General features: G+C 41.6%; 3 protein-coding genes across 3 annotated transcripts; all 3 read right to left on the bottom strand.

Annotated features, from left to right (window-relative positions):
* Nucleotides 1–129: 129 nt before the first annotated feature.
* Nucleotides 130–13,366, bottom strand: dnajc3a (DnaJ (Hsp40) homolog, subfamily C, member 3a). The gene is made up of 12 exons (XM_080478122.1): nt 13,114–13,366; nt 12,574–12,684; nt 12,358–12,482; nt 11,557–11,631; nt 9,255–9,407; nt 8,942–9,123; nt 8,535–8,654; nt 7,874–7,979; nt 7,635–7,755; nt 1,514–1,646; nt 1,208–1,356; nt 130–684 (listed from the first exon to the last, which is right to left on the bottom strand). Exons 1-12 carry the CDS (start codon nt 13,193–13,195, stop codon nt 530–532), a joined length of 1,512 nt encoding a protein of 503 aa, XP_080334248.1. The 5' UTR covers nt 13,196–13,366; the 3' UTR covers nt 130–529.
* A 148-nt stretch (nt 13,367–13,514) lies between these two features.
* Nucleotides 13,515–16,111, bottom strand: LOC308118619 (claudin-10-like). The gene is made up of 5 exons (XM_080478121.1): nt 15,742–16,111; nt 15,465–15,626; nt 15,307–15,388; nt 15,089–15,196; nt 13,515–14,969 (listed from the first exon to the last, which is right to left on the bottom strand). Exons 1-5 carry the CDS (start codon nt 16,043–16,045, stop codon nt 14,588–14,590), a joined length of 1,038 nt encoding a protein of 345 aa, XP_080334247.1. The 5' UTR covers nt 16,046–16,111; the 3' UTR covers nt 13,515–14,587.
* Nucleotides 16,112–16,644: 533 nt separating this feature from the next.
* cldn10l2 (claudin 10-like 2) lies at nt 16,645–19,399 on the bottom strand. The gene is made up of 5 exons (XM_080477847.1): nt 19,057–19,399; nt 18,135–18,296; nt 17,952–18,039; nt 17,742–17,849; nt 16,645–17,662 (listed from the first exon to the last, which is right to left on the bottom strand). The coding sequence occupies exons 1-5, from the start codon at nt 19,286–19,288 to the stop codon at nt 17,467–17,469; spliced, it is 786 nt and encodes a 261-aa protein (XP_080333973.1). The 5' UTR covers nt 19,289–19,399; the 3' UTR covers nt 16,645–17,466.
* Between the last annotated feature and the right edge of the window lie 1,591 nt (nt 19,400–20,990).

Genomic DNA, 20,990 nt, shown 5'->3' with positions numbered 1-20,990 from the left:
TGGTTTGAACTGTGTGCTGGGTGGATCTAAAGACACTAGAAGGTATAAATGTTCAAATCCTCATCAGCATTAGCGATCGCATACAGCTTATACTTATGCTCAGCTATAAGGCATTAAATGAAATCCGTTGGTTGTACATAAATAGCTCTTTATTTACAGTTCAGAAATGTTCCATTCATATAAAAATAGTACTGTTTCCTTTGTACAAATCGGTGTGAATGGATCGGGGAACGCAGAGCAAACGGATAACATGAAAGTGATGTCGGATTTAACATCTTCCTCTTTGCCGGATAAAAGTCGCTCGGCACAAAGCAGAGATTTGTTAAGAGCGGAAACCAAAGTTCCTTCAACGAGACTTCAAGTCGTTTTATTTACCAACAGGATGCATTTTTTTTTTTTTTTTTTTTTTTTTTAATTCAAGTCACTGAATCTTTAGTTCCAGTGTTGTGACGAGACGTTGGGTCATCCCCCCACCTTTCTCAATCGAGAATCAAAAATGCTCCGGCTCTGCCAGTTTTTAAAAGTTCCTTCAGTTGAAGTTGAATTTGAAGTTAAAAGGCCCAGAGCCGAACGGGTTGAAGCCCTGGAAGCCCTGAAACCCTCCGTGGAAGTGCTGGTGGTGGCGGCCCTGCTGGCTCTCCGGGTCCATGGGGTCTTCTCCGTGGTCGAACTTGGTTCTCATCTCTGGAACACACAGGAGCCACAAGTCAAACAGCAAGACAAGTATTTAAAAAAAAAAATATATAGAAGTGTCACTTCAAGTAAAACAATCAGGAAATAATGTGACCGGCTTCGTATTGCAACACAGTTATAAATAGATTTTTACTTTTGTACTTGATGCATTTAAAAAACAAAAAATAATCATTTTCAGCTGCTTTCCTGAACAAACATCAAGTGAACCCGAGTGGAGAGTGGATTCTACTTATTAGAAGCTGTCTGACTCAACTGTTAAGGAGATGACGCAAAGTGTAATTCACAATTGAATTCTTGTTATTCCTAAAAATAAATAAGTGGCTCTTAGCGTGGCGTCAGTTTTAGCGACTCCATGCTTCATTACGGCTCCACGAGGTGGCCTGAATACAGTCACGCGTCGAGGTGAAAGGGATTGAGGGTGATGAAGACAATCTGAAGGCTCTTTAGACAAAATAATGAGCCGTTTGCAGAAGCTCCCCGTGGAAGCTGACATTTGCTCTGCGGGCCGCTTCACCTGGATCAGTGAGGACTTCTTTAGCCTGGGCAATGTCGATGAACTTCTTCTCGGCTTTCTTCTTCTCCTCGGGATCCTGGAAGTTGTCCGGATGCCACTGTTGGGCCAGTTTCCTGTAGGCTTTGATGATCTCCTTCTTCTGGGCAGTTCTGTGGCGGTGGGGAAGCATCGTCAGCACATTTACTTTTACTTCCCTTTATTTCCACACAAGCTGAACCTTAAAGGGAGATCATTTGTAATACACTGAAATTTAAACATCCTTGTTGAAACACATTTCCAAAAGCTTCATCAGATCAGAGTCCCCACCTTTTCACTCCCAGGATTTTATAATAATCCCTCTTCTGAGACTGCTTGAGGAGTCGCTGAGCTTTCTCCCGGCCCTCTTTGATCTGACGGTCATTTTCACTGTGCTTCGCTGCCTCGTCGTAGTCTCTGATCGCTGAAATGAAAAACACGCAGGGAAGATTTAGAACCGGGAAACGGTCCGGACTGTCACTTTGTACAGTAAACCAGCTCAACACCATAGAACCTGGAAGAGAGTGTGTGTGTGTGTGTGTGTGCCTCCATTTCTGTTACTCTCACCAGGGCTTCACTTTTCCACATGTTATGTTACGTTATTCCAAAACGGAATAGATTCAATGTTTTCCTTGACAATTCTACACACAAAAGTAAAGAAAGAAATGGCAGCTGTAAATACATTTGGAGCTGCTGACATTGCTCATCTTGAAATCAACAACACGACGAATCAAAGAAAACAGTCCATTTGAACCCAGGTTGCCCGACACGCTGCATTGACGGTCCCGGTTTCCTCCTCCCGGTGCCGATAAGACACATTTCACCCGTCAAGACGGCAACAAGTCACTCAGCTGATCTGCCAGGTGAGAAAACAGGCTGACAGAGAGTCAGACGCCGATCCAGCCGTCAGAGCGGAGCGTTCTCTGGTTGTTCCACCGCCACAAAGTCGGTTCTGGGTTATAGAAGCAGCTCGCAGAGCTACACAGTGTTTCCTTGGAATCCGTGTAACTGTGGTAAAGTCGCGAGCAAATCCCATCAAACGGACCCAGGTGGATTTGAACCAGAGCCTTTTCGGTGTGAGGCGGGAGCACTAACCACTGCACCATCATGCAGGAGGAATTCACAGCGGCGTGCAAAACATGCAATAATCGCCGCACCGATAAAACCTGTAGCCTCAAATGCTAAGCCCACATTAAACAACACACAAGTATTGAGATCAAGAGTTTAAAACTCTAATTATGATTTTGGTGAGTAACAATTATAAATCTACCAAAATCAGCTTGATTGTGTCAAATACATCCAATGTAAATGAACATTTAGATGTGATTAAAATTGTTAAACAAAGTCTCTTGACGCATTTTGAATCATCTCATTGGTCGATTATGTATTTTAGTATATTAGGCCAGAAACATTTGTACAGGGATTTAAAGAAATGTAATGCAATGAAGAGTTGTTGTTCCCCCCATAAATAACTTGTAAAGCTAATTTCAAATTTGCTTCACATGAATTGTGGAAGAATTTTGCTAAACAGGATGGAAATGTTCAGTCGGATAATAAAAACCGTTTATGAGAAGAGATGGACGTTCTAATCACTAATCTAGAATTACTTTGGAAGAATCAACACTGGACTTTCTGGGAACGCAAAACAAAGCAGTGTGTTGCCCGACACGTCTGATCCTCTCGCGACGTAAAGATTACCTCGTGTGATAAAACCAGAAGGATGAAGGAAACTGTTCTAACCAAATTCTAAAAAGCCTCCTTCGCTTTGGATTCCACCAAAACGGCGCAGACAGAAACGATGACCTCAGAGACGTCGTCTTCCTGGCGTCTTTTCAGGATTGTCGGCGCCGAGCGCCAGCGGAGCCCCGTTACCTTCCGACCGCGCTGCGGCAGCTCCAGGCTGTTTGTGTGTTTACGTTTGGCTGCTTTGAGGCTTGTTTACCCTGCGAGGTGCGCCGGGGTGAAGCCAGCATCCACGTGGTGTGGCAGCGCCCGCCGACGTGCTCCTGCCATGTTCATTATGACACGCACACACACACTTTTTTCTTCCTGGTTACTTTTCTAATATAAAAGTTTAGATAGTTGATGAACGTCACGAGGACGCACGAGTGGAAATAAAAGATAAATATGCATATGTACATTTTATTTATTTTTTTATTTCATTTCTCATAATAACGTGTGACTGGGGGACACATATTGCCTTTGCTGCAGCTCAGTGAGTTTCCCATTCCTCAGTATGTGCCAGTTTTAAAAGCAGTTCCTGTTGCATCTTCATTTTATTGTGACGAGGTTGTTGGTTAAGATCCGTGCATTTATTCCTCCTCAAAACCTACAAAGCACTTGTATCCATACTCGTCTTGCTCCTCTGCCATTTGACTTTTATTTGCTCACATTGTGATGATTTACCAAGATCCGATGCGTAACACTTAAAATCACCGATTCAAATTCAGCCAGTGACCTTTTTGTTTGAAATTGTTCTTGTTTTTTTTTTTCATCCTCCAAAAGCTGATTGATTACATCAAAAACGTCTGCAAGACACAAAAGGTACCGTCTGATTCTTTGCAGGAATAGAGCCTGAACATACACCGTGTACCCGTGGCCACATAAAACACTATAGTATTCTACAAGCTTCCCAACTAAAAGAATCTGAAAAGCAGCCGAGTGCCGTCTCATGAATTGAGAGTATTGAAGGAGTGTGATGAAACCAGTGAAGCACATTTTACACGACAGCCGTTCAAGTGCAAACGATGCCGTCGCGTTTTCATTTCATTTACACGGCAATGTCATGACAACGGCGTGGGAAAGGCTGAAAATGACGTAGCGAGCATGTTGGATTGATCTTCCAGGTGACTGGAGTAGAAAACGACTGAATCCCATCGTCGTCACTGTCCATCGACTCAGGCGTGTGCAGAAGAACTATCACTACAGCGGTGCGAGTGCACAATAGCAGCGATTAACACTTCCTCTTTCACCCCGTTTCCAAAAAAGAATCTGGATGAATGTGAACGTGTGACGGGTCCTGGTGGACTGCTCGTACTCTCAGACTGTCTCTGCAGCCACTAAACCATGTCAAGACAATAAAAGCTGCTCTGATTCAAACAGACACGGCCGTCTGATTTACTTTTACCATAAAGACCAGAATAGTTGCGCCGGTTGAAAAAGAAGCACCCAGTCGGTTTTTAAAAACCTTCAGTTTGGACCGGAGGCAGGTCCGGGACCGGAGGCAGGTCCGGGACCGGATGAGACCGCGTCCGAGTCCGGACCCAAACCGCAGTCCGCCATTTGATGATCCTGCTTTATAGCGATGAAGCCCAACTCATTTTAATGAAACAAATACTTTTTTATAAATCCTGTTAACATTTTGCCAATATAACATCAACACGGACAGAAGTATTAAAGCTGGTTTTCATCCAGGTTCTTTGTACCAAGGCCGTCTTACTTTCAATTCAGACATTTTGAACTCCTTGTCTTCATTGAGTAACATTTTTTTTTTTTGCCGTTGCTCCATCAGTGGTTTCCAGTCTGGGACCGGGGGAGAGCCTGGGGCTTCCTGTCAGGATTAGACTCCCTCATCTCAAAGAAAACTAGACACTCCCTGGAATCTAGAGCAGACCTGGAAAAGGCCCACTGCTTTTTATTTTGACGGTTATTTCTTTTGTAGGTTAGTGAACGGCTGTGTCCGCTGTTTTTTTTTTTTTTTACTCCACTGCATTGTTTTGGCAACACAGCGATTTGATCGGGAGTCGTGAGTCACCGTCTTAGCGGCGCTTCTTCAAAAGTTAGGATTTCAGCTCGCCGCTGAGCGAGCACTGCTCATGTACAAGGACAGCTTGGAAGAATATCCATTAGCGGTGTGCAGACTGGCAGCAGTACATCAGGTGACAGGTGACGTACTGAGCGAGAGACGGACTATTTCTGGGGGGGGGGGGGTTTTTTCACCATCTGCTCTCATTTGACAACAGGTAGAGGCGACTCTTGTTTCGGTGTAAACCCTCCTGATAGCAAAGGCTTTAGGGTCATCATGAGTGCACGTGTTTTGGGGGAAACCAACACAGGTTAAGCCTGCAGTACTCTTACAGAAAACACTAATTCGGCCATACGAGATCCGTCCTCTCACAGCTGAGGATTCATTTCCCAGGCTGAAGATAAGCGCCAGTTATATTCTTTAACCAAAACCTAAAATGTGTTGCTGTCTTTAAAAAAAAACACTTGCAATGAATTGGAGCAGACAAGGTCGGCGAGTGTCGGCGTCTCTTCGCCCAGGGTCATTTCTCAATGGACAAACAACTTTGAACAAATGAACTGATGAAGCTATGATGAGGCGACACTTAGCACAGATTTCACACTGACTAGAAGTTGCAGTGTTACAAGGACCCCTTGTGTCAGACCCATGAAAAGACAGCAGATACAAGTAGTGCTTCCACAATACAATGTATTTACAACAAAAACTTTTGTTTCACTTTATTGGGTACAGGCACAAAGTGTATTGACGATCCAATTCAATAGCCCTGCAGTACACCGTCACTTCAAGTAACAAGCTTTGATTTAACTTTCCTTCATTATTGTGAAAGCCATGAGCCGTATAACCACACCTGTACCGAGAGGTGTTCCCAATGTCTTTCCCGCCGTGGTATTAAACCAAAAAGGAGAAACATGCTTACGAATGCATCGACAAGAACGAATTTGCGACGTTGTAATTCACGACGGCGCTTTTAAGAAACGCCACAAATGTGGAAGCTGCCGCATAAAAAACTCTTCACCTCAAAAACGAGGCTGAAACAGCGACTGCAACTCGCATTGTTTTTCCAAGAGCCACAACGTTATTAAAAGTCATCATTTTTACTAATTATTAGTGGCTCTAAATGATCATTTAATTCAAACTATTGTAGTCGAACGTTATTCCGCGCAGTATTAAAAAGTCAAGAAAAATATAGTAACCTGTCCTGATAAAACCCAAAGACAGCCACAGTGGTCAGGATTGACACGTTTATATTCTAAAACTTTCTGGAGAGAAATTTATTTGAACAACTCTAGTTTTCTATTAGGAGCCGAGGACAGGTCGAAACCATAAAATTGTATTTAGTCAAGTTTTCCAACGTAAAGCTGGGGGAGGAGTTGTTGCGTCGCCCAGAAATGTTCCATGAGCAGGCTATAAACGGCTTTCAGGCTTTTGTGAGAAAAGCTCATATCACTGGGATGTCAATTAAGGTCACTTTAACGCTTCTTTCTGAAATCACAGCGACATCTGAGCACCTTGAGGGGTCAGTCGATGCAGGAGTCGAGGCGGTTACATGGAAAAGAGTAGGAAAGAGCGTGCGGCTGTCGCCAACTCAGGGGCGTGCGAGAATCAATGCCGCCCAAAGCCTCGGGAACGGACCAAAGGTTGAGGTAACAGCTTTTTGGAAGTTTTAGAACCGGCAATAAAGTGGCACGGCTGTTACGCTGAACCGAGTGCTGGACTGCAGTAACTGTACCTAAATCACATCAATAAAAAAATAAAATAAAAATGATATTCTTCAAGGGCATTAATCAAAACGGTCCGTAAAGGTTCAATCCAATATTTAATACCCTCGAGGAAAATCAGTACACTCCACCTCTAGCAAGTGTCTGTCAATTTATTATTCTGGACGTAGAGCTCGGGTAAAAAAAAATAAAAAAATTAAATACATAAATAGAATTGCAGTAAGAGTTCATAGCGACCAAGTGAACAGCAGATTGCAACCTGCTGGTAGCAGAGAGCTCAGTGAGTCGAGCCATCTTATCAGCAGTGGAGACAAATTGAGCCATGATGTGATGGAGTTTGTAAAAACATGCAGGCGACAGGATTTTCCCACAATACTCAGAAAAGCAAGAAGATTTTTTAAACCACAAGAAGCGTTCGGGTCAAAGTAGGATAGAAGATTCACGGACGAAATCTCAGGTTGTTCACACACACACAAAAAAAAAAAAAATGCAATCAAAGCAAATATTTCTTAGATATACAGATATTTATCATACTATCGTTTTAGTAGTGCGGCGTACTTAGGATCACAATGAGTTTGTAATCCTTGCTGTAGAAGGTATTAGTTTCAATTGACCATATTTCAATTCAGCTGCAACAAAAACAAGATGAACATTCACACCTGAACATGATCGTGTCCAAGTGGAGGTGATAAACTGTGCAGGTCCGTGTGACGCATCGGAAGCTGTACGGAAGACAACCGAATGTGTCCCCCCCCCCCGAGCTACAGGATTCACAAATAGCGGACACGACAGGTCACACTGACCCTGATCTCCTGCCACCATAATGGAACCAGTGAATGTGTGCGCCCATTTCAAGAAATTCTGTCAACGTGTTTCCAAAGATACAGGAATGAGAAGACGGACAAACTGCTCGGCGGAGGCTGAAAAATATATCGCGTTTTTATCTTACCTTCCTCGTAGCGTTCATCTTGGATGTACGCCTCAGCCCTGTCCTTCAACGTGTTAACGTTCTCTGGGTTTGACTCAAGGACGTCGCTGCACACCGAGACGGCTCGGCCAGCCTGCTGGCTCTGGTGATTCCACAAAGGAAACAGGATGTTTATTATTATTCTTTTTAAATTATATAAAAAAAACAAAACAAACAAAGGCTCGAGTGAATTGATTACTAGCAACTGTTAAAGCAGTTACCTGTGTTAGTGCATGGCAGATCCGCTCTTTGGCGAGCAGCGAAAAGTGCAGCACGTTGGGCTCAGTCTTCATCACGGCCTCGTATTTACCGACTGCGTCTTCATACCTGGAGGAGCAGGGAGCAGGTTTGAACCAGAATGGGACTCTGGGAAATCCAGACGAACGCAACGTGGATCAGTGCCTCCACAAACGTCTCGGCACTGTTATTCTCCGTTTAGGCTCATGGATTATTAAAAAAAAAAAAAAAAAAAAAAAAACAACCTTAAGTGTGTCAAATGTGATGCGACATCCATTCACATTTAGATAGGATTTGCATGGCTGTTTGTAAAACCAGAAAGTGGGGGTGCTTGAGGATAATAAAAAAAAAAAAGCAGTCATTCTGCCGCTGATGTAACCACCGGTATTCAGACGCGACATTATTTTGCTTCACATACACATTTGGACTTCTATTTCTGTGAGGACATGCACAGCCCAAACTTTTCACCACCACAACTCCACATTAAGCTTGAATTTCAGCCCTCAAACTGCTCTTTGAAGTTTCTCTACGCGGCTTTCTGCTTCATGGAGAAGAGAAAGAAAACAAAGATAAGAGTCGGCGTCGTCCTCCAATCCACACATTGGCAGTTTGAGCCCCCCCCATGCCCCCCCGGTCCACACATACCTCTGCTCCTGTATAAGTTCCTCCGCAGACTGGATCTGTTTGTTGAGCTTCTTCACCTGCTTGTAATGACTGTAACACTTCTTGTGATCGGGATCCAGCTTCAGGCACTCGCGCACCTCGCTGCAGATCAAAGGGGAAGGGGAGCCAGGAGAGTCATAAGTGTTGCCTGATCTATGTGCCGCACGCGCCAACAAAAACAACATTTCACGAATCTGTTCAGAAGAAATGTCATCATATTATAAGCTACGATTTTGACGGGAAAAGAATATAAAAAGGCCTTCTTGTGTTGCGAACATTATTTTACAACAGAGCTTTTAGTTTGTGTGTGTGACCTCTCGATATTTTGTTTTTCTACATTAAGTGTTCATGTCGGCCTGCTGAAGGAGCAGTTTTATTGTGTATCTTACTTGAGGGACATCTCATGGTCTCCAAGATTATAGTAGATGGTGCTGAGTTTGTAGAAAGCCTGGGTATTGTCATTTCTCAACTTGGATGCCGCTTTAAGATCGCTGATGGCCTTCCCCATCTCTCCCAGTTCAATAAAACACTCCGCTCGCATTTCACGAGACACCACATCCCAGACGCAGGTCTGTAACATATGGACAACACCTCTGAAGAACTGTAATCGTCATACAGATGCTGGGAACACTCGGCGGCCTCGACAGCAGATAATGTAACGCCCGTGGTAAAACAGAGCACAACTGAAAAGTTGGATCTCACCTCAATGACGGCGTCGAGCAGGGCAGTAGCCGTCACATAATCGTTGCTCTTAAAGCTGCTGCGTGATTGGGCAACCAGCCGCTGGAGCTCGTCTGACTTCATCAACTGACTGTGGGCTTCGTTCTGCTCGCTGTCGCCGGGGTTGGACTTCAGCTGGAAGAGAAATCATACCAACGTGTACTTAATAGATGGGAGCTACACCATTTTAACTGAAGAAGAGAAAGAATAGATTCAGGGCAGGAGGACCAGAGTCCTGCAGGCAGGAATGACTCCTGGAATATGGAAGAATATTTGCACCTCTTGTTCTCCCGTCTTAAAATCGATTTCTGGAATAAGTTTTTGGTGATGAGATTTGAAATAAAGCACATGGTTCTCAAAGGCTAAATGGGGTTGGGGTTTTTTTTGGTGGTCTTTTTATTACAACACAGAAATGCATTACTAGGAACCCAATGTGATTGCACACTTTACAAGTGGTTAGAACGACGACAGTGGTCTTCATGGTCGTTACATCTACATAACCAATTTTGCTTGAACAGCCTTGTTGCGTTCATATTCCTACATTTGTGAGCTGCTCAAACTTTAAAGACAGTGTGTCGACTTCTCTATGTCCTGTAAGATGGCACCGAAAGAAATAACTTTTTTGAAAAAATTGCAAATCTTAGGGTTTACACTCTCTTCTTTTTTTTTAACCCCACTTTTGCTTCAAAATGTCATGAAACTAGTGGTAAACTAGTCTTGGATGTTGTCAAAGGCGTGGATGCGGTGGTACACCAGAAAGTAATCTCAAGAAAACTGAAGTCAGTCTCTTACATTTCTGGTGCCAACTTGTGCCTCCAGAGAGCGGAGTCTAAATCTGAGCCGTGCTCACTCTTCCCTAAATCCATTACATTATAATCAGCCTCATCATGGAGGTCATCCCAGTCTGAGAGCAGCTGATGACACATCCCTTACAAATAGATCGGGCTACCTTTAAAACGCTTCCTGCTTGCTCAGCTTAGGAAAAGAGTGTGATGCATAAATGTGGTGCATTACATGAGGCCAGTGTTGTGGGATTGCTGAAGCAGCAAGACAACTCTGGACAGACCACTTGACATTAGAGCAGTGAAATGTCATCTACGTGGAACTACAGAAACCCGCAATGGATTCTGCATTTCACTTGATTAAACTTACAAGAATTTCTTTGCCTTAGACGGTGACAGAAATTGAGTGTATTTGAAACATTAATCACAGATTCGAGCAGCCTGTAGCACATTACCCTCCTCCAGATTAGTCACCAGGGGGTTCACATTTAAAAACCTGCCCAACTGAATACAAAACACAATTCTGACCTTCAGCCTGGACAGTACCAAGTCAAAGGTTTATTTGGTTTCTCAGCGATTAGCGAAAAAAAAACAACCAAAAAAACATAACCTCACTACACAAGCAAGTCATGCACGATCAGAATTTAAATGTTATAAGCAAATAAAACATAGGCTTTTTGTCTTCAGTAAGCCCTCAAGTCCAAACTTATAAAAAGCACTTTAAATCATACTGAACTGAGTTTCCTGAGATTTAATATAAACATCTATCTAGATGACCGAAGCAAGGGTGATTGTCCTGGGTCTTAATATCAATGTGTCGCTGTACTCAAGAGGGTAAAACCAATATAAGTTAACCTTAAAGTCATAATGACCTCTCCATTTTCATCTATGAGTTACACTTTATGCAGCAGTAGATAATTGAATTCAGAGACATATCTTTGCAATTATATTCAGAATAATGCCTTTATTCTTTGGTGACATTACTCAAATAAATACATTGAATAGAAATGAAATTATTATATAACTTGATTTTCCAGTTTGACTGATTTAACGTCACAGAAAAAAAAGATTCCTTTTAATTCAGTTTCACATAAACGTCATACTACAGCTCAACACTGACACCTCCTGGTGGACTGGAGCATCTCACTAAGAAGCTCCAAATCACTTTAAAAGTTTACCATATGGGCCCGTTTTCCCCTGGCGTTAACGTGCGTTTCAGGTGATCCAGTCACAAGTGACGAGCTCTGAAAACAAGTGTGAACAGGCGCCAAACTGCTTTCCCTCAAACTATGTCCCGAGGTGGTCAGAGACACATCTGACTACATAGGCTTTGCAGTATAAACAGTGGCGTTGCCAACGCGCGAGTGGCTAGCTCAAAACACGTGATATGGACAAGTTTAAACAGTCTGCGGGCCCACGGGCCTCGTCACACGTGATTGGATCACCTTAAATGCATGTTAATACCAGCTGTAAATGTGGCCCAAAGTAATTCTTGTACTTACCACCTTTTTGAAGTCACTTTCCGCCTCATCCAGTTTCCCCTGCTTCAGCAGTAGGTTTCCTCTCTGAAGCCGTGCCTGGTGAGTGAGAAAGAACTTGTTTAGCGAGTGCATACTTATTAAACCAGCTGACAGACCAGAGCAATTTCTCAGCACAAAGGGTCCCTGCAGCTGATATAACCAGCAACGCAAGCAGACAATGACCACTTTTGTGTCTATGACCTTTGAAGTTAAAAAAAACTTAAGATTCTTAAGTGACATCTGTTTAACTCTTAGCAAGTGTCACACAATTATCCTTCATAGATATTCCCTTCAACAGGCACCTGATATATGGAATAAAACATTTTTAAAGTGAGTTTTTATTGCAGTCAAGTCTTATGCTCTCCCTATGAAATACCTAGCCTATAAGTGCATGCATTTCACATGTATAGTACATAGGTCTACTGGTATGATTATGTTTATATACTCCATCAGTGCAGTATTCATAAACACTTTTCCACAGGGTCTGTTTTATTCTAACATTGTTTTGTTTGTACTTTTATGGGAAAACAAATAAAAATGCATAAAGAATATGTGAGGGGAATGCTTTTTCTGGAGTTACTGTTTGATACATCAAGGTTTGACTAGGAAAAAGTTAACAGTTCCTCTCAAATGCACCTGAAAGTAAAACTATATCGTTATATATTAGTACATTGATTCTGTTACAAATAAAGAGGAGAGGTTCCAAAGAAAGGAAATACTAAAATATATGCAAAAAGAACTCTAAAGTGAAGCAATATTTGCATTTCACTATAGCAAACTTACAGATGTGAAATCGGGCTTCAGTTCAATCACTCTGCTGAGATCTGGGAGGGCAGACTTCGACTTCCCCATGGCTAGAAACACCGTGGCCCTCCTGTAGTACGCCATGTAATTCTTGGAATCTCCATCTGACAGGCGAACAGAGGAAACCATGACTGCACACGTCTCGGGGAGCACACCGTGGGGCAGAATCCCCAGGAGAGATCGACACCTACTCACCCACTGCAGCGTGGAAATGAGAGAGGGCGTCAGCGAGCTGGCCAGCAGCGAGCAGCTTCTTCCCCATCTCCATGTGGTTGTCCACACTCCCATCTTTACCACAGTTCACCCCTGGAAAGACGTTATAGCGGGTAAACCGGAGAAACAGTACAACAACAACATGCTAACTAAATGACAGCCAGCCCACGTCGCGCGCGGGGCGCATGAATGTGACGTGGAGCTAAAGACCCAAGTTAAGTTAGTTCAACTACTAAACGACACAGGTTGAAACGTAACTGCGCGGAACATTATACAAACACTAAAGCAGGAATACTTTCTATTCCAAATTAAACCGATGGGTTTCCTCGGGAGATCGCTGGAAGCGATTAGCTAGCTTAGCTGGGTTAGCAATTTCGCAAGCTAACTTGACATTAGAAGGTTAGTTTGACCACAAACAGGTGACTCCACCACGGTCAAAGTCCAACAGCATGAAGGAAAGCCGCAGCTATTGAGGGGCGTTCAGTAGTTAGGACAGCAGAGTACATGCAGTCTGCCTCTTACCTTCATATCTCATGTCCATCAAAACAAAAACATAAGGAATGTAAGTCAGTATTTTGTGAGCGACATGGTCAATGGAAACCATGGTTGCATAGGGATAAAAAGTCCTCTGTCGTTGTCGGCTTCACAGCTAGTGTTGTTAGGTTAAATGTTTCTCTTTTATCTGCTCGGACCCATGTGTTGTCTGGACGCCGCTGCTCTGCATTGCTTCCTCCTCCAGCAGGCACCGACAGGAGCTCAACATACTCAACGGGCCGGTCGTGGGGGCTGTTGATTGGCTGGTTTCTCCCGGAAGCCCCGCCCACCAATGTTGCTTCAACAGAGAAGAGCCACGGCAGCGCGACAGTGAGCGTGCGCGCGCATACGTCAGTGTGTGCGCGCATTCCAATTAAATAGAATAGGATAGAAATACTTTATTAATCACAGAAACAGACAACCACACACATCTGTGGACAATTTAATGTCACTGATTAACCTTTATTTTGTTATTTGATAAATTTCATATGTAATTCTTTTTTTTTAGTATTCCAGGTGAGTTTCTTAGCATACTTTAATTATTTCGCTTCAAATGAGAGCAAGGGAATATGATGTTCTTAGTACTAAATGTAGATCTGTAATTGTCTCATGGCTGCACAAAGCATGTAAAACAACAATTTGTATCTTTTTGGGATTTATAAAAATGATTTATAATTGTCATGGAACATCGGCATACACATGTGAAGTATTTTTATTCCTGTCCAGCTAACTACAATTGCTGTGTCATGATAAAAGTGTTCAAAGACAAAAAAATCAGCACATAAAAAGAAGAAAATGGGTTTCATGAAAAAAACAAAACAAAAAAAAAACATGTCACATTTGGAAATTCAGTTATCATTGTCACCAACATTTTCAATAAATCCAAACTTTCAGATCAGACTACACCAACTGGACAATGCAGATGAAACATATTATTGATTATATATTGATTTAACGAGTTTTCAAAATTTGGTCTTCCCCGGGAGAGCCAGAGATTTGGGAGGATTAAAAAACAGCATGAAAAATCCAGGGATCCGGGGAATACTTTTTCTCAGTCAATTCCTTTCACTCGATCCTTTTTATTCTTTATTTTTATTTTATTTTGACAGTTAAAACGACAAATCATTCAATCAAGACACAAATGTTTAGAACCATATCTGTGTCTAACTGAGCCTAATTAAACAAATAAAATAGGCTGTGATACAAAACCACAAGTACAATAGCTATTACAGTTTCAGATTATATATTGCTTTTTATTGCCTAATAGATGCCAGGAATATCATCTTATAAAATGATAAACATTTGTAATACCAGAATTCAACCAAACATTGCCTCCTGATGTGGGGCAAAGCAAGTATTAGCATAAGAGAAGAAGAGGTTAGAGCAGCACATAGAGAATAAAATGACCAAAGGTGAATGAAGAGAAAAGGACACAGAATGAAAGTTCTTCTCCACCTGTAAGTCAGACATATGCATTAGTAGCTGATGACTTGGTAGTGTTGGTGATGACAGAGACGCTGCTGTCTCTGCTGCTGTCCGTGCTGCTGTCTCTTCTGCTGTCTCTTCTGCTGTCTCGTCTGCTGTCTTGTCTGCTGTCTCTTCTGCTGTCTCGTCTGCTGTCTTGTATGCTGTCTCGTCTGCTGTCTTGTATGCTGTCTCTTCTGCTGTCTCGTCTGCTGTCTTGTATGCTGTCTCTTCTGCTGTCTCTTCTGCTGTTGCTGACTGTGGTCCTTGATTTTCTACTCTCACTTATCACAGTGGGAGCAAAAGATACAACGCTCCTATTTGTTGGAACAACTGTGTAGGCGTTGGGCAGTTGGTAGGCAGGGTGTCTCTTCTTTGAGCTATCAGGATTAAATTCAAGAAATACACTGGGTTTTTTATAATTTATGGAATGATTAAAACACAATAACACGAAAACAATGTTTTTTGTTGTTGTTGTTGTTGTTGTTTTTGTTTTTACCTTGAGCGGCATCCTTCTCTCCCTGCAAAGATGCTGTAAATCAGGCCTCCGGAAACAAGAAGGGTCGACCCTCCCCAGCCAATGAAAACTCCAACACCTATTTCGAATCTGGTAAGAAATTCAAGAAAATAAAGCACTTTCTTTACAGACAAGTGAGACAAACACTAATAGTGTATTTGAAGAGTGCATTGAATGTACACTTTGAAAATGGTACGTACTTCTGAGCTCTGAAGTTGGGGTCTTGAAATTCTGACCTGATTTTGTTTCCATAATACGAGAAAGCGACCATCGAACACATGCCTAAAAACAATACGCACACATTCATTTACAGAGCAGTCGTATTTGCCGTGTCACTTTGTTCGGCGTCCAGTCTTACCTCCTATTAGGTAATTCATTCCTCCGGCAAAGGTCACCCTTGCGTTGATAATTTCCGATCCCCCAATCTTAGTGCACTTCATTCCCACTAATACCAAAATTGAGCCAAAGAAAGCCAGTATAATAGAGATGATGATGAGAGCCCGGCACATGTGAATATCCCCTGTCCAAACACGTGAAAGAAGTACAACATGCCATAAAAAAAAAAAAACTAATTTAAAATGACTAAATGACTTGGCTTTAATCATTTATATCTCTCATATGTGGAGTTTACTTACAGTTCAATGCAAGCATTGATGGGATTCCTTTGCAGTCAGAGACTCCAGTGGAATCTGATATACAGTCCTTCCACAGGTTGGAGAAGTAGTTGGAGGTCGTCAGGACTATGCTGTCAACTTCAGACCAAGTCCAAATCTCTGTTGGCATTGTAGAACAGACAAGGATCCATCCGGAAACACAGATCACAAAGAGGCCAATCTCCATATACATCACCACCGTCCTGTAACCCATTCTTGCGTTGAATTTCTGCAGCTGGAAGAATCCAAATGTGTCTGCTCCCAAATCCCTGCTCAGCTGCAGCATGCAAATGAAAAGCTAAAAGAAAAAAAAAAAAAAAGGCTTGCACAAGGACACAAAGCAGGATTGTGTACATCATCACATGTTTTGCCTTGGACAGCGTGGCTTGTTTTGTAAAGATCACTTTAGCTCATGTGTTTGTTGTTGGTGTCCAAGAGCCTGTCGGGGCTGCACTTCCAGTGATGTGCTAAAGTCAAACATTAGGTGGTAAAGGCACACACCAAACCAGGAGAAAGCTCACTTAATACTTAAATGACGATCATGATTTGTGATATTGACATACATTTTTTCATGAATACTTTAAATCGATTTTAAAAAAAAAGTATCAAAAGTATAATGTACGAGAGAATAGAATAGAATAGAATAGAATAGAATAGATACAGCTTTCAACTATGGTGGGTATTGCCAATACTAATACAATACTGCTACTTTTGACAAAGGATGAATGTGAGTCCTTGAGCTTATGTAGCAAAAAGTTAAAAGACTTCGAGGTATTTTCCTTTAGATTATCACTATTAAAAAGACACATTTCGAGCTCCAGCATGTGTTGGGCATTCATACAGCCTTATATAAGCTTGATGACTCACATATGGAAGAAGCAATGTCAACCAGCACAAACTAGGATTTTAATACAGCAGTAACTTCTACATTTGATTAAAAAAACAAACATATTTTTCTAGAATTACTAATAGTACCAACATGGTAGCTGAAGAGCTTTCCAATAATAGAAATTATAAAATAGATACTACATGGGACCAAGTGCTTCCGTGAGCCTTGATGGCTCATAAACCTGTTAATCGGTTCATCACTTTTTCTCCCTTTGATTAGACTTGATAGACGCTGACTCCTACTACAGCTGCAGTCTGGCCCACCCATCACAGTTTGGTTCCTATCAAACTCTGAAATCTTTATTCCTGTTCATGTCCCCCCCCCCCCGCATCCAAAACAGCAACATCAAGGGCAAAATGTAACATATCCCACTAAAAGACGACATAATAATGAGATCAGTGTTATTCAACTTCACTAGTCATGTTATGGTTAACTAGTGTACAGCTGTGGTGGATGACATGGAGCATCGGCAAGTAAATAAAATACACAATGCTTCCCGAAATGTAAAAGGTATGATTTTATCATATTTCTTTTTTCTATTATTAAATATACAGTCACAGATCATCATCATCATCATCATCATCATCATCATCATCATCATCATCATCATCATAATCATCATCATCATCATCAGTATTACAGTGATATTGTCAATGTTCATACAAGTTTTGTTTAAATCACAATACAGTCAACAATTTAACAGTAAACAAAAGACAGTTTATTTGATTGCAAGAATGACTTGGTCAACAAACACAAATCAAATCTGAAGAAACCTTCTTGTTTCCATTGTTCGTGTTCTCTTTGAAATAGAGGATTGACTATACAAATGCATCTCTGTCGGAGAATTTTGTCAGTGTTGTTTGAGAGAGCTTTGAGATCCTGGAGCTGTTGGTCCGTCCCGATCCGTAGTATGATTGGTACTGCCTGGACGGCCCGTAGTATCCAGTGTACAAGGACCTGCCTCTGGAGTAAGGGGCCATGTAAGTTCCTCCTCCATAGACCTCCACCACTTTACTGAAAGACAAAAACAGTAACATGAAATCAGTGTGCTCAAGAGCAAAAACAAAAAGGTGAAGAAAAGCGCTTGAATTACCTCTCTGGCCCGATCACTCTGCAGACTGTCACTGCATAAAGCAAAGCGCCAAACATGATAAAAAAGGCCCCCACCAGGCCTAAAAAAATGGGGGGTCCTAAGTCATACCTGGAAAAGAGTGAAAGAAAATTGAAATGGTGCCTTTCAATTGCGTTTTTAACAGTAGATATGAGTACATTTCAAAATAAGAGGTGTTTTAAAAGACTGAACCGTAAGACGCCAGGTCCTATACTGGGAGCCAAGGCTGTCCTGGCGACTCTGTTGATGTATAAGCAGTAACCAGCGACATCCGACACACCTGTGAAGAGACGTTTCATCGAAACCGAGAAATAAATGAGGGCAAAACATTTGTGTCATTTACAAAGACAAGTGGGCCTTATGCTCCGTACTTACCACCACAAAAATGAAAAACTGCTCCGGAAAACAGCAGTTTGTCTTTAGTTTTTTCACCTCCGCCAATATAAGTGCACTCCATCCCGACAAAGCAAAGTGTCACACCGAAAAACCCAAGAGCTAAGCCACACATTAGTAATCCCCTCGTTGCCTGGACGTAATCTGTGAGGAAGAGGGAAAGTTCAGGAATTACAACAAAGACAAAAAAAAAAAAAAAGGGGGGGGTCTGTCAGGCTAATCAAGTGTTATCACACAATCGGGTCTGATTTTGGAAGTTGTGAGCATGTTCCCTCTTTAAAATCAATCAACTCCACTGTGTTTTCATTCCTGAATAAGGATGCCACTGAAATCTATATGAAAGAGTTCAATGGTCTTTTTTGAACAACATAGTAGAAATAGTTGAGGCTTCTCGCAGTCATATTGTGAGTCAACAATTATCAGCTGTGCTCCAACATACCCCCGATATCTTTTCAATGTTTCTTTTGAATATGATATTGCAGGAAGCAGCAGTTTACCTAAATTGACTTTGAAAAATAGACAAACGTTCTGACATTGATCTCACATTACAAACTACTCATTTAACACTATTTACTCACTTCATGAGTAAAAACCTGAAAGTGAAATGATTTAAATGACATTAGCTCACATTAACAACCTAAGTTTCTTAGCCGTCGAATGTCAGTAATTTGATCAATTTAGGAAAGTAATCCCACAATCAAAAACAAGCATTTTCTTTAATCAAGTGTCACACGAATTTTACTCCACAGAGTAAACTCAGTGTGCGTGCACAGATAACCCCCCCCTCCCCTGCCTATTTTCAACACGATATTAGAAAACAGAAGATGATTTGACCGACTACTGTCTTATAGTTCAGTGTCTAATGTTTGGCAGCCAGTGTAACTATGAGGTGAACGGAACATACAGGTGACGCTCCAGAGCACTGGGAAGTCCCTGCAGTTGGTGACTGCAGTGGACTCAGTGAAGCAGTCCTTCCACAGGTTGGACCAGTACCAGGCCACCTTGATGATGAAGGAGCCCCCTTGACCCCCCAGCTGGGAAATCCTCCAAAAGTCCATCGCCATAGTGCACAGCACAAAGAGCCATCCCAGTGACGAGATCAAAAAGCCGAAGATTTGAATCAGACGTTTCCTCATTGCTGAGCCGAGAACTCCGCCAGTATTGCGTCAAGTGAAGGGATCCAAAAGCCAGATAACAGACGCTGAGGAAATTGGGAGGATGAGAGTCCGTCAGCGCCACGTGTCTCTAATGTTGATGAGGGCTCGGTGCTTTTGTCTGAGATGTTTACTGTAAACCGACACTTTAAACCACTCCTGGACATGTTTTTTACTTATTTAATCTTAAGCATTGACTTTCATGCAGAAACTATGCATACAATAAACACGTGATGAAAAATCTAATTAAAATGTGTTTTTTTTCATGCACAAACCTTTTTCAAGTTTAAACATGTCGTATTAACTGGAGTTTCAATTTACATCACAGATCAGAACGTAATACAACCTGCTTAGCTGCAGAACTCTGCAGAAATGAAAGGAGCTCGAAGGAGCCAGATGTTTCCCCTGGATCCCCTGAATGCCCCCGGGACCTCATCTCCAACCTGCGATCTGCTAAAACATCACAGTGAAGCCAAATGCTGGAGGATACGTCCACTCACACAAGTAGGAGCCCTTAAAAGCTCTTAAAGAAGGTACCAGGTATCCTAGTATACCGTACATTCATGAAAGCATCAGCTTATGGTTTTGGTTCACATTTCTTCTTTCACCCTTTTTGTAGTTTCCAGTTTTTGGAAAATTTTCATTATATATAATGAAGTATCTTTTAAAAATAAGGGATTTCTGTCCATTTATTTTACCTTATGCATTCTGAATTCTTTCGAATGCAAACCATAGCAGAGTTACTGTTGCACATTTGGTGGCAAGCGTACATTTAATGATTTTATCAATGCCTTACAGTGGCTACAGTGAGATTGGCTTTTAAACTTCTACGTTTATTTACACAAGTGATTTTATTTAGATACTTTTTCTCAATTTCAGGAGGAACCTGTAAAAACGCACATTTAGTTGTACATAATATTACAGAAAGTGAAAAACAGGGCAAGAACAAAAGTAGTATTTGGTTGCCTTTTTTGGTCAGTAATAGAAATGTAAAGCTTGAAAAGGATAAGTACTTCAAGTATCATTGGTAGCTCCTCCGCAGGAATCTGTTGGATGTTAGACTCAGTAAGGAGAATTTCCGGGTGTCTTGTTTTTTATGTCTGCAGTTCGTTTCTCTTTCCCATGAATCATACTTCTTTCTTCTGTCCTGTAGTCTCTTAAGATGATCCAAAGCATCAGAATTCAATCTGAACGAGTAGAAATCGGAGGGACAATACTCTACTGTTTGAGAGGTGGAAAAGTGGAAACGGTTGACAGTCAGCAGAGATTTACAACGACCAACAAACAAATGCTAATTCTAGCAGAAGCAACAGATGTGGAATTTTACCAAGTTGTGTTTGGAACATTTTAAAATTAAAAGTGCATTTTTCTACAATTCCTACAAGGCATTTAAATTTTTTATATTTGGACTGGATAATTCTTAAGATTTTAAGAACAAGACTTGATGGATTAATCAAAACAAAAATTATTCAACTTCAGAAACGTCATTTAATTGTTTCCCATTTCGCATATCGGTCAGATTCCTCCCTAACACACAGGAACGGAAGTAGAATTCAATTGAAAACCTCAAGACTCTATATGAATCAGTTATAATGACATGCACACAGATATCTGAAAAGAAAATTAGGAAACCACACAACAATTTTTCAGATTTCTTCTGAGTGGAATGTGTTTGAGTAAAATT

Source organism: Lipophrys pholis (genome assembly GCF_963383615.2).
Source record: "Lipophrys pholis genome assembly, chromosome: 13".
Lineage (NCBI taxonomy): Eukaryota > Metazoa > Chordata > Actinopteri > Blenniiformes > Blenniidae > Lipophrys > Lipophrys pholis.
This window is presented reverse-complemented; position numbering and strand designations above follow the sequence as displayed.

Bases quoted from the DNA above. Each gene is read 5' to 3' on its own strand.
- dnajc3a (XM_080478122.1), bottom strand. From the start codon at position 13,195: ATGGTTTCCATTGACCATGTCGCTCACAAAATACTGACTTACATTCCT. The intron at 9,408-11,556 runs GTAAGTACAAGA...TTTCTCTTCCAG, and splicing joins AAAGTGACTTCAAAAAGGTG to CTGAAGTCCAACCCCGGCGA. The intron at 7,980-8,534 runs GTATGTGTGGAC...CTGCTCCTCCAG, and splicing joins GAACTTATACAGGAGCAGAG to GTATGAAGACGCAGTCGGTA.
- LOC308118619 (XM_080478121.1), bottom strand. From the start codon at position 16,045: ATGCTGCAGCTGAGCAGGGATTTGGGAGCAGACACATTTGGATTCTTC. The intron at 15,627-15,741 runs GTAAGTAAACTC...GTGTTTGGACAG, and splicing joins ATCAATGCTTGCATTGAACT to GGGATATTCACATGTGCCGG. The intron at 14,970-15,088 runs GTAAAAACAAAA...TAATCCTGATAG, and splicing joins AGAGAAGGATGCCGCTCAAG to CTCAAAGAAGAGACACCCTG.
- cldn10l2 (XM_080477847.1), bottom strand. From the start codon at position 19,288: ATGAGGAAACGTCTGATTCAAATCTTCGGCTTTTTGATCTCGTCACTG. The intron at 18,040-18,134 runs GTAAGTACGGAG...GTCTCTTCACAG, and splicing joins AGTTTTTCATTTTTGTGGTG to GTGTGTCGGATGTCGCTGGT. The intron at 17,850-17,951 runs GTTCAGTCTTTT...ACTCTTTTCCAG, and splicing joins ATAGGACCTGGCGTCTTACG to GTATGACTTAGGACCCCCCA.